Source organism: Macaca nemestrina, chromosome 1 (genome assembly GCF_043159975.1).
Source record: "Macaca nemestrina isolate mMacNem1 chromosome 1, mMacNem.hap1, whole genome shotgun sequence".
Classification (NCBI taxonomy): domain Eukaryota; kingdom Metazoa; phylum Chordata; class Mammalia; order Primates; family Cercopithecidae; genus Macaca; species Macaca nemestrina.
Genome location: NC_092125.1, coordinates 176,988,416 through 177,007,172, shown reverse-complemented (window position 1 = coordinate 177,007,172; position 18,757 = coordinate 176,988,416). Strand labels below are relative to the sequence as shown.

The window sequence follows — 18,757 nt, the reverse complement described above, 5'->3', positions numbered from 1 at the left end:
TCATCCACATCTTCCGTGACCTTTGAGTAGCACTGGATACAGTTGATAATAATGTCTAACAATAGCTGAAAATATTCTCTTAAGTTTCCTCTTGGCTTAGCGGATATTTCTTTTCAGGATCCTCTTCCTTTTTTAAAATTTACTTATTTATTTTATTTTAATTTTTTATTATTATACTTTAAGTTCTAGGGTACATGTGCACAATGTGCAGGCTTGTTACATATGTATACATGTGCCATGTTGGTGTGCTACACCTGTTAACTCATCATTTACATTAGGTATATCTCCTAATGCTATCCCTCCCCACTCCCCCTACCCCACGACAGGCCCTGGTGTGTGATGTTCCCCACCCTGTGTCCAAGTGTTCTCATTGTTCAATTCCCACCTATGAGTGAGAACATGTGGTGCTTGGTTTTCTGTCCTTGTGATAGTTTGCTCTGAATGATGGTTTCTAGCTTCATCCATGTCCCTACAAAGGACATGAACTCATCCTTTTTTATGGCAGCATAGTATTCCATGGTGTATGTGTGCCACATTTTCTTAATCCAGTCTATCATCAATGGACATATGAGTTGGTTCCAAGTCTTTGCTATTGTGAGTATAAACATACATGTGCATGTATCTTTATAGCAGGATGATTTGTAATCCTTTGGGTATATGCCTAGTAATGGGATGGCTGGGTCAAATGGTATTTCTAGTTCTAGATCCTTGAGGAATCGCCACACTGTCTTCCACAATAGTTGAACTAGTTTACAGTCCCACCAACAATGTAAAAGTGTTCCTATTTCTCCACATCCTCTCTAGCACTGTTGTTTCCTGACTTTTTAATGATCACTATTCTAACTGGTGTGAGATGGTATCTCATTGTGGTTTTGATTTGCATTTCTCTGATGGCCAGTGATGACGAGCATTTTTTCATATGTCTGTTGGCTGCATAAATGTCTTCTTTTGAGAAGTGTCTGTTCATATCGTTTGCCCACTTTTTGATGGGGTCGTTTGATTTTTTCTTGAAAATTTGTTTAACTTCTTTATAGATTCTGGATATTAACCCTTTGTCAGATGGGCAGATTGTAAAAATTTTCTCCCATTCCGTAGGTTGCCTGTTCACTCTGATGATAGTTTCTTCTGCGTGCAGAAGCTCTTTATTTTCATTAGATCCCATTTGTCAATTTTGGCTTTTGTTGCCATTGCTTTTGGTGTTTTAGTCATGAAGTCCTTGCCCATGCCTGTGTCCTCAATGGTATTGCCTAGGTTTTCTTATAGGGTTTTTCATGGTTTTAGGTCTAACATTTAAGTCTTTAATACATCTTGAATTAATTTTTGAATAAAGTGTAAGGAAGGGATCCAGTCTCAGCTTTCCACATATGGCTAGCCAGTTTTCCCAGCACCGTTTACTAAATAGGGAATCCTTTCCCCATTTCTTGCTTTTGTCAGGTTTGTCAAAGATCAGATGGTTGTAGATGTGTGGTATTATTTCCCAGGGCTCTAGTCTGTTTCATTGGTCTATATCTCTGTTTTGGTACCAGTAACACGCTGTTTTGGTTACTGTAGCCTTTTTTGTTTGTTTGTTTTGAGCCAGAGTCTCTGTCTGTCGCCCCGGCTGGAGTGCAGTGGTGTGATCTCAGCTCACTCCAAGCTCCGCCTCTCGGGTTCACGCCATTCTCCTGCCTCAGCCTCCCAAGTAGCTGGGACTACAGGCGCCCGCCACCACGTCCGGCTAATTTTTTGTATTTTTAGTAGAGACGGGGTTTAACAGTGTTAGCCAGGATGTTCTCCATCTCCTGAAATCGTGATCCGCCCGCCTCAGCCTCCCAAAGTGCTGGGATTACAGACATGAGTCACTGAGCCCAGCCGATCCTCTTCCTTTTAGAGGTCTCTAAGTCTGGGATGGTTCAGCCCTGAAGTCTCTTCCTTTTGCTGTCAACATTCACTTCCTAAGGGATCTCCAGTCCTGTGGGATATATGCTAATGATTTTGAAAATTACATTTTGAGTTTGGGCCTCTTCCCTGAATGCTAATGATTTTGAAACTTACATTTTTGAGTCTGGGCCTCTTCACTCTGGTCACCAACTACCTACTTGGTGTGTCCTTTGGGATTGCTCTTAAGTGTCTCAAACTTAGCATGGTCAGATCAAAATTTTGTCCTGCAACCTCCCTTCTTTCCCCCCAGCTTATTTCTCATAAAGTCTTTGGCATTTCAGTCTATGGCACTCTTATTCATCTCATTGTATGGGCCACAAATCCAAGTCTTTGATTTCTCTTTTTTGATTCTTTGCACACTTTTCATCTAACCACCAGCAAAATCTCTTGGTGTTAACTTCAAAATCTTTATGTCAAATCTGAATGCCTCTCACCATTTTCACTGCTACCATCCTAGTGTAAGCTATTGTCCGCATTCATCTGGTCTACTTCAATAGTCTCTAAATTAGTTATTTTGCTTACACTTTTGACCCTTTAGACTCTCTTCCACACAGTCATCTTGAGCCATCTTTAAGTTTATAATTCATATCATGTCACTCTCCTGTTCAAAAATTCTCAGAATATATTTGACCACACTTTTTAAAAACATCTAAAGGTTTCAATACAGCTTACCCAGGATAATCTAGCTATAGGCATTCTAACTACAAACTCCCTCATTCTCCTACTTGTACACACCAATTTGGACACATTAACCTTCCTGTTCCACCAATATGCTTTTAGCACTGTCTCAGGACCGTTGCACTTACTATTTCTTCTGCCTGGAATGCTCCTACCCCAACTATTTCAGTGGCTCCTTCCTGTACATAATTCTCAGATGCTACATTCTCAGAAAGACTTTCTGACAATCTATATAAAATGCCTGCGCAACCCTCCCCCATTCCCATTTTCATCTCTGTATTCACTTATTCTGCTTTTCCTTCACAGCACTTATCACTAACCTTACATTACATTATATATTTATTTGACTCTTTATTTTCTGGTTCTTTCAGTAGAATGCCACAAAACACTCTTTTCTTGACCTAACTCTAGTCAGACTCCTCTGACCCACTAGGTCCTGGCCTTGGGCATGTCTTCAAGAGCCCAGTTTTAGCAAGAATTCTGCTAAGCCAATTTAGCCAAAATTCCCCACCCTCACTACCTGACCACTCTTGATAGCTAACCAAATTTCTCACCCCCACACCATTCCCTGGGTAATAGCTGATCACCCTGGCCTGCCTTCAGCAAGAATCCTGTTAGGTCAGTTTAGCAAAGAATTACCCCACCCTCCTAGTAATTTTCCATTCATCAACACATCTTGTTCCTCCTCCTTGGCTATAAATCTCTACTTTTCTTTGTTGTATTTGGAGTTAAGCCCAATTTCTCTCTCCTACTGCAAAACTTCATTGCAGGAGGTCCTATAACTATCACAATAGTCCCAAATAAAGTCTGCCTTACTGTCTTTAATAAGTGTCATGAATAATTCTTTTCTCTAACAAAAACTACCATTATAAGTGGTAAATAAGATAGGCTATACTGTTTTGTTCATTGCTACATTCCCAGTGCCTAGAAGAGTAGTGTGCACTCAGCAGGTATTCAATATATCTTTGTTCAATAAATGAATGTACTTAGAACAAAGCAATGATATACTCAGAGAATCTAGAAACCTCTTATCTGTAGAATAGCTAGTTGTGTAACAATTTAAAAACATTTCAATATTTTAAAAGTAGAGGGTGAAAAGTTTATTAATTAATGCTTTTTAAAACTATTAACAGAATTTTACAGAATTGAAACCCCAGAGTCTTGAAAGGGTACCTAGTCTAAGCCTACATACAAATTAAAAAAAGAAATTGAATTCTCTCATTATTTGTTAAGGTCTTTATTCTTGGAAGGAGAATTAGTTTATTATTTATAGAGCATTTAGAACTTGAAATTACCTAATTTATCTTAAGTTTGTATTAATCATGTCAAAGCTTAGTAGTTAATGTTAACAGGATTGTGCCAACAGCCAAAGCATTAACACCCACTTGAGGTCATTAAAAGTATTATAAAAGGTTTCAAATAATATGTATATTACATAGTTTTGTCAGGGGTTGTTTTAATTCTAATGGACAGCCATAACAGAGATGGTAATCAACTCAAGGTGACATTGGTATCTCCTTACCCAAACGTCACCAGTTCAAAAGTATTCAGTACAGATAGTCACTGAATCCATGCCAGGAGGGAAATAATTGATTTAACTGATCTAAAAGTGTATTTGAGCTTTTTTCAGACAAGCTGTCAATACACACATGAAAGCAAGATTCTAAAAGTGCTGTCAGATCCATAATATTTATACAGCAAAGCAAACAACCTTTGTTATTCCAATTAATGCATCTGCTCATGAAGGAAGTCTGATCCAAAATGTTTTTTTTTTCCTCAGCTGCACTGAAAATTATAATGTTGACTCATATCGAAGCAATTTAGAAATGTACTCAGTCAGAAAATGAAAATGGATTATGTTAAGTATAATATTTGTTACTAGGGTACCTGCTAAAAATACCACCTCAAAATCATTTATTACATTTCCTTTAAAGGGTTTCAAGTACTGTCACGCATATCTACTTATCTCTTTGAAGGGGGCTAGGCCTGTAATAGTATTATCTCAACCTATTGATGACAAATATTAGGAGATAAACCAATGATGACAAATATTAGGAGATAAACTGTGTATAGGGAAAATAATGTGGCAAGATCAGTTTGTTGAGATACCTTGGACAGTGACCTACAATACTTTACAGTAATTACTTTATCTTTTTCCCTCTATTGTTCAACTCTAAAACAGGAAGTGGAGTTTGGGAGTTGAATGTCTCAACAACTGAAAAGTACCTTAGTACTTTATAGTCTAGTTCAACACTATTAGTTTTACCAATAAGAAGTGAAATGATCTGTTTAAGGACATACTGCTAAGAGGCTAAGATGGAACATGAACTCAGGATATATATACACATGTACAAATATATACACACAGATACTGTATATACATATAGAGTATATATATGCTAAATTCAATTTAGCATATATACATATATACACATATATACATATATGTATGTATACATCTGTATAGAGATATACATATATACATATATATGTATATATGTATATACACATATTTAATTATATATATAATTTTGAGACAGGGTCTTGCTCAGTTGCCCAGGCTGAAATGCAATGCTGTGATCTTGGCTCACTGCAATCTCTGCCTCCCAGGCTCAGGTGATCCACCCACCTCAGCCTCCCTAGTAGCTAGGACTACAGACGCACACCACCAGCCCAGCTATTTTTTGTAGAGACAGGTTGTCACCATGTTGCCCAGGCTGGTTTTGAACTCCTGGACTCAAGAGATCCACCTGCCTCAGCCTCCCAAAGTGTTGGGATTTCAGGTGTGAGCCACTGCACCAGGCCATGATTTTTTATTCGAAATATTGAGCTTTTTCTACTACCTCTTGTGATCATGAATAATTGTTCAGATAAATCCAACAAGATTGGGATATTCAACAGTTAAAATGATTCGATGTTTCAACAAATACATGACATTTTAAAAAAAGAGTGGGAGGAGAAAACACTGTATATTAAAAGAGATGTATTGACAAAATGGTAAGTGTGACTTTTTTTGATCCTGATTAGCATAAACCAGTTGTAAAACTACATTCCTGAGACAATCAAGGGATATTCACCACAGAGTGGGTATTTCATAACAGTAAGGAATTAGTGTTAATTTTGTTAGATATGATAGTAGTAGCATGGCTGTGTTAAAAAGAAGTGCTTATCTGTTAGACCTATATACTGAAGTATTTGCCAGCGAAATAATCTGGTTATTTACTTTAAAATACTCCAGAAAATAAATTTAAAAAGTGCAGAGATAGATTGGTAAATGATGACAATGTTGATCATCACCGATGCTAAGGTTATTTATGTTACTCTACTTTTGTGTATGTTTGAAGTTTTTCACACAAAATTTTAAAAATGTAATTATTGAGCTTGTACTTCCTATAAAATACCATAAACATCCTTTATTATTCATCGAGTGTCCAACTTTTTTATTTTAAATTGGAGACAACCATAGAAGCCCTATATCATGAATCTATAGACTTCAGAGGTGCTAACTCATGCCTCTCTAACCTCACTAATGACTGCTGTGCTGAGATGTAAAATTATGCTTTGCCTTTAATATGTGTATACATAAGATAAAACTGCACTCTTCCCTGTATTGTTGTTACTTGATTCTCTAACTTAATAACTAACCCTTTCTAAAATTCAATTTAGCAAATATTTTTGGAATGATATACCAGGTTCCACTAGGCCCCAGAAACAGCAAGTGGGATATGAACATATCATTTGCATATATAATATGTAAAAAAATACATATAAATACATATATGTATATATCTATATGTATGTATAATGTATATGATAATAGAATTGATAAATTATGTATTAGCTATATTAAACATGTACAATGGAAAACGTAAAAAGAAACATGTAATGAAAAACAATGAATCATGCTTAATGTCAGAATTATCTTTCTATTCTATTAAAAAATTTACAAAATATAAAGAGGTAATCAAAGAGTACACATCCAGAAAATGCAGAAAACAGGTATTATAGAGGTATATTGGATAATTAATTTATAAAAATATTGTTATTTTTCTGGATTTGGGGATGTTTGTGGCATTTGTCAGCTTTTATAAATTTCTAGATAGTTGTTTTTCAGTTCAAATACTTTCATACCCAATTTTGCATTTTTTCCCCCTTAAAGAGGTTCCCCCATACTGAATAAACTTCAGGTGCCACACTCTTTGAATCTGTTTGGATGTCTATGTTTTGTCAGGCACTGTCCCAGGAGCTAAGGATACATCAGTGAACAAAATAGAGAAAAAAGTCCTCTCTTCTTTTGTGAAGTTTAGATTCTAATGGGGAGAAACAGACAAAAATATAATAAGCACGTAAATTAAATAGTATGTTAGATGGCTAGTGCTATGTAAAAAAGTTGAGGAGGGTCAGGGGACGGAGAGTGCAGGGCAGGGAGCATGAGTGAGGTAAAACTGCAATTTAGGCCTGGTGCGGTGGCTCACACCTGTAATCTCAGTCCTTTGGGAGGCTGAGGCAGGAGAATCACTTGAGTCCAGGAGTTTGAGACCAGCCTGGGTGACGTAGTGAGACCCTGACTCTAAAAAAAAAAAAAAAAAGAAAAAGAAAAGAAAGAAAAGAAACTGCAACTTAAATAGGGTGGCCAGAGTAGGATTCACCAAGAAGGTGACTGAGCAAAGACTTGAAAGAATTGGTTACTGATAAAATCAATGGTATCTAGTATAGTATATTAGTTTAGTGATCTTGCATTAATGTACTATTTAGGATTTATTTTAGAATATTTGAAGGTAAAATGACCCCAAAGTTTCAGAAGTAGGAGGGTAAAGCAGTAATAGTTGGACCAGCGCCAAGAACTGAGCACCTCTCTGGGGTACCGGTCTTAGAAACTGGTACTAAACAATAGCGGTGTGAAACCTTCATTGGAAGATAATGAAATGGGAACATTGCATTTACCAGAACATCTTTAGGGGTGAGACCTCCAAGGGGCATGACTCTTAAGGAGATCTAGTCTGATTAACTGTCGGGTTTTCTGTTGCTGAGTAGGAAGAGGCAAATATGGAACCTTATCTGAAGTGTCCAGGACAACAGAGGGCTGAGTGCTGCACCAAGAGTTGTCCTTCTTACCCACTTAGCATTCAACCTTTCCTCTAAATAGAAGTCAGAAAAGCAACAAAAAGTAGTTTAAATACTTACAAATTTGTAGGATATATTATTGGACTGCCCAAGAAATAATAAAAATATGAAAATGGAATCACAACTGTGACCATTTTTAACTTTCTTAGAGCACCATACGTTCTTTTTGTATAGGCAGCTGCAGTATATTAGGCAGACTGAAGGACATGTCAGAACTGGGTATAAGTTCTGACTCTGCCACTTTTTAGCCCTGGGAAAATCAGAAAGGGAAAAACTAAATTTTATCATCTATAAAATGGGAATAATAATCTTTCTTTTATGAAAATTAAACGAGATAATTGTGTTTAAATGAACTTCTTAATCAACAAGGTATCATAGATGTTTCAGATAGTAACAAAACTATAAGGTAGTCCACAATGACTATGTAAGAATCATTGTTATGAAGTGTATAATAATTTAATTTACAGTATTTAATAATAGTTAAGACAGTATGAAATGCTTTAAATTCTCAATTTACAGTTCGTCTTAATGTAGCTTCAAGAAAGCAATCTAAGACTTTTCAACACCTTTTAACGGGATATTAGAGCAGAAGACATATACATCTCATACGGCAAAAGCAGAATAGGGCTTTTCTTACTCACTTGAATACTGAAGGAATGACCCTTAACCAGATGAAAGCTCAGCACAAAAATAACTGGCTATTTTCTCAAAATTGCCAGCTAGGTAGAGTGATTCCTAAATGATACTTCTTGTCAGCAAGAAAGATGATCTGAAGAATGAACAAAAATAGCCTCTGTTTAACAGCTGTGATATCTATAATTTATAAGCCGTGATCATCTCTCATCAGATTGTCTTGATGTTTGGATGAGAATGAATGTTTGAAATTTCTATATTTAGTACTTCTCAGAAAACAAAATTTTGTTGTGTCCTATTTTTTATCAATACATTTCAATTTACATATAAACAGTGTTCAAGAGACTTCATGTTTGAGGAATGTGACCTTGAAACTCTACTGGCATGCAGTGCTATAAATGTCTGACTAATCCTTAATTACTTATCCCCAAACAGCAATATTTTTTTAGTTTTAAAATTTTTTCTTTGGCAAATAAAAATTGTATATATTTAGTATGTATATGTTTTGAAATACATATTGTGGAATGTCTATGTCAAGCTAATTAACAAACGGATACGAATCTTTTTGTGTGTGTGGTGAGAAGCAAATAAACTTTAATCACTGAAATACGGAACAACATTAAAGAATGGGACAACATGAAGGAAGGAAAGGAGGGAAGGAAGGGCGGGAAAGAAGGAAGGGAGGCAGAGATCATCACTTTATTACCTAATTCTTTGCCAGTCTTTTTTCTTTTTTGGGGGGGGCGTGGCGAGGTCAGTCTTTGAACACGCTACCTAGGCATCATGCTTCTAATTTCCTCTTACCACTCTTTTCACTTCTATATCACATTTATTCTTCCTTTAATATGTGGCCTTGTATTGGCCTCGCCCTTCACAATTCCTCTGTCGCTCACGTATTTTACTTTCTGTGGGCAGAATGTTGTTTGCCTTTCCACGTCTTTCCCATTTCCCTCTTATACAGCTGTATCACATTTCGGTACTATATGTTTATATAAGCGCGTGGTAAAACTACTTATTTATATAAGCATGTGCTAAAGTACACTCGAGCAAATACCGTGACTGAGATTTTTTGGAAAACTGTGGGCAAATTAGTTACAACTGAGAGCTCTGGCGGAGAGGGTCTCTTCTATCTACAGGACAAAATAATTGGGAATTACAGAATAAGTAGAGGAGGACAATTCAAGAGCGCACAGAGCTGCGTGCGTTCTCCCTGTGCCGCGACCTGTATCCAAAACCCTCAGACGAAACTGAGGGGCTTCCTAGAGGCTCTTCTGCCACTGCCCTTTTGACCAGGGCCCTTCCCGCAGTCTCCCCTCTCGCCTCTTCCCTTTTACAGCCCCTCGCTCCCCACACCCGAGGCTCGTCTCTTCTTCCAGTTTGACTTCCACGTCTTTCCATTCCCTAGAAACGGGCCCCAGCCTCACCCCCCATTTTCACCCTCTTCGGTTTTCCTCAGAAAGGGCCCCCTGGCTCCCTCGGGACCCTCGCCCACTCCACTTCGCAGCACCTGCCGCATCCGTCCCTCACTCGGACCCGGCGCACCTGGCGCGGCCCCTCCCGCACTCCCGCCCAGCGTCCCGCGTCCCCGGCCCCCGCCGTCGCTGCCTCTGGCTCTGCCGCAAGCGCCTCTCACTCCCGGGAGCCGGCGCCGCGCGCTCCCTCCCTCGGCCCCGCCCCGCCCGCCGCTCGCCCGTTGCTTCCCACCTGGGCCCGGCGCGCCCGGCGCGCCCAGCGCCCCCTCCCGGGACCCCGCGCAGCCCCGTGCCCCTCGCGGCTCGGGGTCCGCCCCCCCGCCCGCAGGGCCCGCTGCACTGTGGGTAGGCGGCGGCAGCGGCGGCGGCGCGGAGCGGCAGGCGGCGAAGCGAGGCCGCGCGCGCGGAAGATGGCTGAGAAGCAGAAGCACGACGGGCGGGTGAAGATCGGACACTACGTGCTGGGCGACACGCTGGGCGTCGGCACCTTCGGCAAAGTGAAGAGTTGAGTACGCGCTCCGGACCGCTGTGCGAGCTGCCTGGCTTGCGGGAGGCCGGGTGGAGAGGCGGGAGCCCCGGGCCTCGGGCGGGCGCGGGGCTCGGCGGCAGGTGGAGCGGCCCCGGGCCGCGCGGAGCTGGGGCCCCGGGAGGGTGGCGCGCACCGCCTCGCCTGGCACCAGCGCCCGGTTCCCGCAGGGTCCAGGGAAGAGGGCGGGGGTGTGGGCTGAAGACGGGCGTCCTGGGTTCCAGGTCCCGCGCCCATCCGCCTTTCCGGAGGTTGGAGCAAGGCACTTCTGTCTTCTCTGGACCTCAGTGTCCTCCTCTGCAAAACCGGGAGATTGGACTCTATCCACGAGGCGCCTCCCGGCTCTGAGCCTGTAGGCTCAGGGCGGGGATCATGCACGCTGAGGACTGAGGCGCCGTTTCCTGCCCGGTGCCCTGTTAGGTGCTTTACATGGGATCTCATTGAATCCTACAGTGACTCGGTCAACATGTTCTCACCCTTAAGGTGAGAAAACTAAGACCCCTAGAGATGGAGTAACAAGCCCAAGGTCACACAGAAATGGGCAGTACCAGAGTGAAGTCTAAGATGTCCTCCAATTCTGGTCTTGCTGGGAGGTCCCTGCCATCCCCAGATTCCTTCATGTTCCAGGACTCTCGGTTTTTGGGGGTGACTGTTTGGGGGATGCTCCAGGGGCCAGAGGTTGTGAGTCTTTCTTCCTGGGGTGTTGTTAAACGCTGGAATGCAGCTGGATTGGGTCAGAGGTTAATTAGAACAGAGAGGTCTGAAGGTGGTTGTGTTTGTAAAATGGCTATGGGAAGACTTCTGGGGTAAGGGAGAGAAAAAGTTTCCTTGGTGTTTGGAGGATTGAGGTTGAGGAGGTCAGGACTACTAAGGCATATTCTGCTAAGGTCTGTCTTCATGGAGATAGGATCCCATTTTGGGTGTAGGAAGACAGGCTGCTTTTGAAATGTTATACTTTATTAGAGTTAAGTTAACTAGTAAGAATAGTTAAGTGTTGAGCTTTCATTTGTTTTCTTTTTTGTTAATTAGTCACATGGGATTTAATTAACCTGCCTTCTCTCCAGAATAGACACAGTTGTTTATTAAAAATACTTTGTTGTAAATCCAGAATTATAAGTGAAACATTGGCTTTTTTTTTTCTTTTTCTCTTTGCTGAAGAAATGCTGAGTAGGCAGTCTGGAAATTTTATTCTGAGGTCTCTATTTCCTTGTAAAATTCGTATTTTAACCCCAAGTCAAGGCTGTTGAATGAGTAGAAGAGACTCATTGTTCATTCCTGTGGTAAGAATCAGCTCCTGTTTTCTTGCACGTGTTTAATACCCATTCATTTGTTCAAAAAACTCTGAGCACCTGCAGCGTGGTAGGCACTGTTCTAGGCAATGAGGATACAGCAAGGAAAAAACGGATCTTTTCGTGGAGCTTTCTAGTAGGGGAAGGCAGACAGTAATCAGAATATATATGTAAAAGGTATATTTAATTTTACTGAGAAAAATGAAGCAGGGAAAGGAAGATAGTTTTGTGAGGTTGGCAGTTTTCAATAAGGTGGTCAGACAAGGTGGTATTTTTGCAATGACCTAAAAAGTTTGTAAACTTCTTTGCGGTTCTGTGAGGGTTATGAAGTCCTGGGTTATTTTTGAAAGACCTTATAAGTAGAGTGGATAGTTAGAATATGTTTAAGATGAATACAGGACGATCCAGGGATTGTAAGGGATACAGTAAGCCTGTAATGTTGTCATTTAGTATCATTATTAAGGACTATTGTGTTACAACATTATACAGTTGCTCAAGCAAACAGTGCCTTTGACATTTGGACATGTACACTCTCAAAGTTATATAACTTAACCCTATGTCCTTTCAAATTGTGTTAAAAGTTTTTGCTGGTCTTTTTAAGTTTGTATACTGTAATCTGAATGTAGAGTAGAATACCCATCAGATCAATCAGTCCATTGTCAAAGACAACTTAAATCTCTTGTGTGTACTTTTGAATTGTTTCCAGGCTCTGGCTTCTTAAAATATAAACAGAAAGAACTTTGATTTATGAGAAATCCTTTTCCTGGAGAACCTCTGTCCAATGAACAACCAGTTGAAGGAGTTTTCCTAACACTGTATTAGATCCTCTGAAAAGTGATACTATGGTTTCCTATCCAAGATTATGATCAGTACAATTGTTTAATAAAAATTATAGAAACTGCTACAATCTACAGTTACTCATATAATTCTTCAAGGGACAAGTGAAACAAGTCTTTTTTTTTTTTTTTTTTTTTTTTTTTTTTTTTAAACTGTGGCTCATGCCTGTAATCCCAGCACTTTGGGAGGCTGAGGCGGACGGTTCAGTTGAGGTCAGAAATTTGAGACCAACCTGGCCAACATGGCGAAAACCCGTCTCTACTAAAAACACAAAAATTAGCTGAGCGTGGTGGCAGGTACCTGTAATCCCAGCTACTGAGGAGGCCGAGGCAGGAGAATCGCTTGAACCCGGGAGGCAGAGGTTGCAGTGAGCCGAGATTGCGTCACTGCACTCCAGCCTGGGTGACAGAGCAAGACTCCATCTCAAAAAAAAAAAAAAGAAAACAGCTTTATTTAGGTATATTTTATATATGAGATTCATCCGTTCTAAGTGTACAATTCAATGATTTTTACTAATTTTGCCAAATGTTGCAACCATCATTATAGATCAGTTTTAGGACATTTGAGGACACCACAGTAAGATTCCTTATACCCATCACAGTTAATCTCTTTCCTACCCTCAGTCCCAGGAAATCACTAATCTGTTTTCTGCCTGTATAAATTTGCTTTTTCTAGGCACTTCTTCATAAACATGATCATTCAATATGTCATCTTTTGTGTCTAGCTTCTTTAAAAATGCTTTTGAGATTCATGCATGACAGAGCATGTGTCATTAGTTTGTTCCTTTTTATAGTTGAATAATATTCCATTGTGTGGATATACCACATTTTCTCTATACAAAACCAGTTGATGGTCATGGTTTCAAGTTTTGGGCTATTATAAATAATGGCATTACGAATATTCACATGTAAGATGTAAGTCTTTGTGTGGACATATGTTTGCACATAGCTTGGGTAGATAACTAGAAGTAGAATTGCTGGGTCATATCATAGTTTTATGTTTTACTTTTTGAGAAACTGCCACACTTTTAAATGGTCACACCATTTTATAACAGTCCCATCAAAGATGTATGAAAGTTCCCTTTTCTGAGTATCTTTGCCAACATTTGTTAGTGTCTGCCTGATTTATTACAGCCATTCTAGTGGGTGCGAAATAGTATCTCATTGAGGCATTAATTTTACATTTTCCTAAGGACTAATGATGTTGACACATTGTCTCATGTAATTACTAGTCATTTGTGTATTTTCATTGATGAAATGTCTATTTATATCTCTTGTTCATTTTCTAATTGGGTTGCTTGTCATCCTATAAGTTGAGTTATGAGGATTCTTTGTAAATTATGGATACAGATCCTTTAATGGATATATTTCGCAAATATTTTCTTCCAGTCTGTTGTGTCTTTTCATTTTCTTGTGTCTTTTGAAGTATAAAGTTTTGAATTTTCATGGGATCCAATTTATTAGTTTTTAAAATTATTTTATGGACTATGCTCTTGATGTCATGGCAAGAAATCTTTGCCTAGCCCAAGTCTCAAAGATTTTCTTTTATGTTTTCTCGTAAATATTTTATTATTTTAGCCCTTATATTTAACTATGTGATCTATTTTGAATTAATTCTTGTGTATGGTGTGAGATAAGGGTGTAAGACTAACTTTTTGCAGGTGGATAACCAATTGTCCCAGCAGTTTTTGTTGAAAGCAGGTGCATTTTTAATTGCTGTAGATTTTAGACATTGCAAAATGAATTTCTACTAAAAAAGCTAATAAGAGATGATTTAATTTTAAAAGGTTGGCCAGGTGTGGTGGTCCATGCCTGTAATCCTAGCATTTTGGGAGACCGAGGCAGGAGGATCCCTTGAGCCCAGGAGTTGAAGACCAGCCTGGGCGCATAGGGAGACCCTGTCTTTGATTGATTGATTGATAGATAGATAGATAGACAGACAGACAGACAAATGGTTATAAAAACATGGAAATGGAGAAGCAAGGAACATCTTATGTGCTTTCTCTCTTGACTTTTTTTCTTTTTCTTATTTATTTGTTTATGAATTAGCTTTTTTAGGGACTGTGTTGGCCAGGCTGGTCTCGAACTTCTGGACTTAAGCAATCTATCTGCCTCAGCCTCACAGTGTTGGAATTACAAGTGTGTCCTACCATGACCAACTTTGACTGTTATGCTAATTATACATTTAGAAATTTTAAGCCAAGCACAGTGGCTCACACCTGTAATCGCAGCACTTGAGGTCAGGAGTTTGAGACCAACCTGCCTAACATGGTGAAGCCTCGTCTCTACTAAAAATACAAAAATTAGCCTGCTGTGATGGTGTGCGCCTATAATCCCAGCTACTTGGGAAGCTGAGGCAGGAGAATCACTTGCACCCGGGAGGCAGAAGTTGCAGTGGGCCGAGATCGCGCCATTGCACTACAGCCTGGGTGACAGAGTGAGACTCCATCTTAAAAAAATAAAAGAAGGAAATAAAGAAATTATAACTTCAGTTGTTGATATATCAATTTATGGACCAAAGTTAGGTATAAAAAGCAAAAATTGAAAATGGAATAGTTTTAATAGCAGTAGTTTTAATTTGTTTTTTAAAAGTATATGGAAATCCTTGTATTTGTTAGTAAAGCCTTATTTAAAATGTTTTAAATTTTCTCCTTCATTAGTCTGTTGTATTAGTAAATTGCTGGGGGACTGTTTTTGGAAACAGATTATATGGGCTGGCAGAGTTTATAAGTAATGCTTTTTATCTACTAAAAATTTTTCTCAGCCGGGCTTGGTGGCTCAAGCCTGTAATCCCAGCACTTTGGGAGGCCGAAACGGGTGGATCACGAGGTCAGGAGATCGAGACCATCCTGGCTAACACTGTGAAACCCCGTCTCTACTAAAAAATACAAAAAACGCCAGGCGCGGTGGCTCACGCCTGTAATCCCAGCACTTTGGGAGGCCGAGGCAGGCGGATCACAAGGTCAGGAGATCGAGACCACGGTGAAACCCCGTCTCTACTAAAAAAATACAAAAAAATTAGCCGGGCGCGGTGGCGGGCGTCTGTAGTCCCAGCTACTCAGGAGGCTGAGGCAGGAGAATGGCGTGAACCCGGGAGGCGGAGCTTGCCGTGAGCTGAGATCGTGCCACTGCACTCCAGCCTGGGCGACAGAGCGAGACTCTGTCTCAAAAAAAAAAAAAAAACAGAAACAAAAAACTAGCCGGGCGAGGTGGCGGGCGCCTGTAATCCCAGCTGCTCGGGAGGCTGAGGCAGGAGAATGGCGTAAACCCGGGAGGCGGAGCTTGCAGTGAGCTGAGATCCGGCCACTGCACTCCAGCCTGGGAGACAGAGTGAGACTCCGTCTCAAAAAAAAAAAAAAAAAAAAAAAAAAAATCTGTATTTACTGTTTAAGTTCTCACTCTGGGTAGGGTAGAACTGTTAGAGAGCTCTTGTAATTAGACTTGTTCATCTCTTATTCAACTTCTCTAAAGGTGATAGAAATTCTAGAATGGTCCTGTTTGTGCTATATAAAGACCGGTTGAAGAAAAAAAATTATAATGCCAATTATTTATTTTAAAAGAAGCCTGCATTTTCAAGATGAGGAGTAGTATATATGTGGTTTATGATTTAAACAAATTTTTTTTCAACATTTTACTCCAGAAATACATTTACCCATATGTGGTTTATGAAATAATTATTCTTTATTGGAATTTTTCACCAAGGGATACTTAGGTTCTTTCTTGTCAGCAAAGTCTCACCAAGAAGTTACCCTTTCTGTTTTTCAAATAGTTACATGAGTGGCCTACAGACTGCTTTCAAGAAATTAAGTAAATATTTTACTAATTCCCCACTTGTTTTTGAGATAACAGGAAGGATAAACCAAACCAAATCAAAACAAAACAAAAAAGCGAAAAGTGTTACCTTATTTTGAAATGTAAATATCAAGTCCTAAATGATAAATCAAATTTCACACAACTGTCCCATCAATTGACGGAACTAAAAGTTATGTCTGTGGTATTTTGGTCCTTTACTAGGATTTGTTTCTGACTTGTGTGCTAGTGTGGAAGCCCTGACCAATTTAAACTCCCTGGTCCTTGTTTTCTTCCCCTCCTAAAGGATAACACTGGAATAGCGAATCTGTGAGGTCCTTTACAAAGCTATCATTAAACCGATTTTTAAAAGATTTAACTCCTCAAAATGGATGTATGTAATTATTCATCCTGGTTAATGAAAATTGGAATTCCTGAATCTGAAATGTAGATGTAATGTAGAACAGGGGAAAAGGAAACATATTTGCAACACTTCAGTGATAAAAGGTACAATTTGATTAAGTTGTTACTATATTCTAATAACCGTACTATATACGCACTTGCTTTTTTTAATTCCCCAGAGTAATCCTCGAAGTTTGGTATTATCTCCATTTAACAAATGAAGAAATTGAGAAACAGATACTTTAAGTAACTTGCCCAAGGTTCCAGTGCTATTAACTGGTAGAGCTAACAATCAAATTCAGGGTTCTCAGACTGCAAAGTCTCTGCTGTATGGACGATAAAGTCAAAATGCCTAGTATGTTCTGAGTTTCAAACCTACAGGGATATAATTTTCTATGTCTGCTCATATTTATCAGAATTGAGAAAATAAGATTTAAATGTCTTTTAGTCCATATTTAGAGATAAATAACGTTTTTTGAAATGCCGTATATAGATGATTAACATTTTTATTTTTATTTTTCCAGAATTTAATTTGATGCCTCAATCTTTCTTATTATAAATGTGCTGAATTCTACCAGTTTTAACCCATGTTTCTTAGAAATACTAGTGATTTCAATGTGTTTACTGATATAAAAGTAATCTTGACTAACGATTGCCAGTAACCTTTAGTAACCAGATGAAAGAGAACTTGTACAAATGATTTGATATTCTAGAAGAAAACGTTGGTATAAGAAGGTATTAGCTCTGGAATTTAATTCCATTTCTACTACTAGTTATCTGACCTTTGGGAAAAACCATTAGACGCTGAGCCTTTGTTTTCTCCTTCGTAATATGGCAATGATCATACTTGGCCTGCCTACTTTCTGGAATAGTTATGAAGATCAAATGAGTTGAGGTACATAAAATGGCTTTGGAAAAGATAAAATGCTATACAGATAGATGAGACTGTTGTGGAGATGGTGAGATGCGTGGTAATTGTAGGTAAGTTCTGCACCCTGTGTTAGGAAGTACTTACTTTCCGTTGAAATGCCTTCAGTTCTCACACCAACATTGAGATAGAGCTGTAGTAATCTGCCCCTGTTTTGTGGTTGCCTAGGTTGAAGAAAGTTCTTAATGACTACTTCATCTGTGCTTTATGATACTTATTAATGTTTATATTAAAAGCAATATCCTTTATGACTAAGTCATGTAATTTGTTTTTTCCCAAATATGGAAGATGAATAAGAATGAAATGGAACTAATAGTGAAATAAAAGTGAATGTACACACATTCACAGTAAATTGATTTTACTTTTGAAATTATTCAAATTCTAAACAAGTGTTAAATATTGGTTCCAAATAATGAAACTATGTTTCTTCTCAAATATTAGATTAGTGATTGAATTACAATCAGTTGAATTATTCTCTCAAACAATTAGGTAAATGAATTATGTGCTATTCAGGTTTCTTTTGCTGATATATATATATCAGCAAATTTTATATATATATATAAAATTTATATGATTTTTGAATTGTGTCCTTAATATCTGAATGGATTTCGTTCATTTGGTGTAATCAGTTGCTTGACTTTCAAAGGGTATTTTAAATAGGAAACAATGTTGTAAATGGTAGCTAGTTTCCGAGTATGTCCACAAAGGCAACATGATATAGTATATATACTCTCTGTAGTATGTTGGACTTAGAAGACCTGGGGTGGAACCTTTGTTTTGTCATAAACCAGCCATGTGGTCAAACTCAATCTAAAAAAGGGAATAATACCATATGTTCTCTTCTAGTGTTGTGAGAAGTACATGAGAAAATGTAGGTAGATGAAAAAGCACTCAGAATTACTTATGTACTTTTGTGTATGTAGACACCATTATGTACTTAAACCCACAATTAGCTGAACTATGAGAATAATCTGTGATCTGGTTCTGAGACCAGAAATTTATTAATGAGAGAGAGGGAAGAATTCACTACCTCCTGTCTTGTTTTACTCGAGTCTTCTTTCTGCAAATGAATATGTTCAGGAACCTCTAATTCTCCAGAAGCTGCTCACTTTTCACCCTCTCCTGTATATCACTTGGAAGACATATACACAAACACATTA

General features: G+C 38.8%; 1 protein-coding gene and 1 long non-coding RNA gene across 3 annotated transcripts in view; one reads left to right on the top strand and one right to left on the bottom strand.

Annotated features, from left to right (window-relative positions):
- Positions 1-6,772: 6,772 nt before the first annotated feature.
- LOC139356826 (uncharacterized) lies at positions 6,773-9,868 on the bottom strand. Its single transcript, XR_011609270.1, has 3 exons — positions 8,364-9,868; positions 7,783-7,972; positions 6,773-6,908 (listed from the first exon to the last, which is right to left on the bottom strand). It is a non-coding gene; the product is annotated as an uncharacterized lncRNA (long non-coding RNA).
- A 308-nt stretch (positions 9,869-10,176) lies between these two features.
- Positions 10,177-18,757, top strand: part of LOC105495129 (protein kinase AMP-activated catalytic subunit alpha 2) — a 63,383-nt gene continuing 54,802 nt past the window's right edge. The window contains exon 1 of one of the 2 annotated variants that reach the window (XM_071092530.1): positions 10,177-10,331. In XM_071092530.1, coding sequence (XP_070948631.1) covers positions 10,238-10,331 — 94 coding nt within the window. In that variant the 5' untranslated portion in view covers positions 10,177-10,237. The remainder of the gene's footprint in view (positions 10,332-18,757) is intronic. The other variant, XM_011764356.2, reaches the window with a different exon arrangement.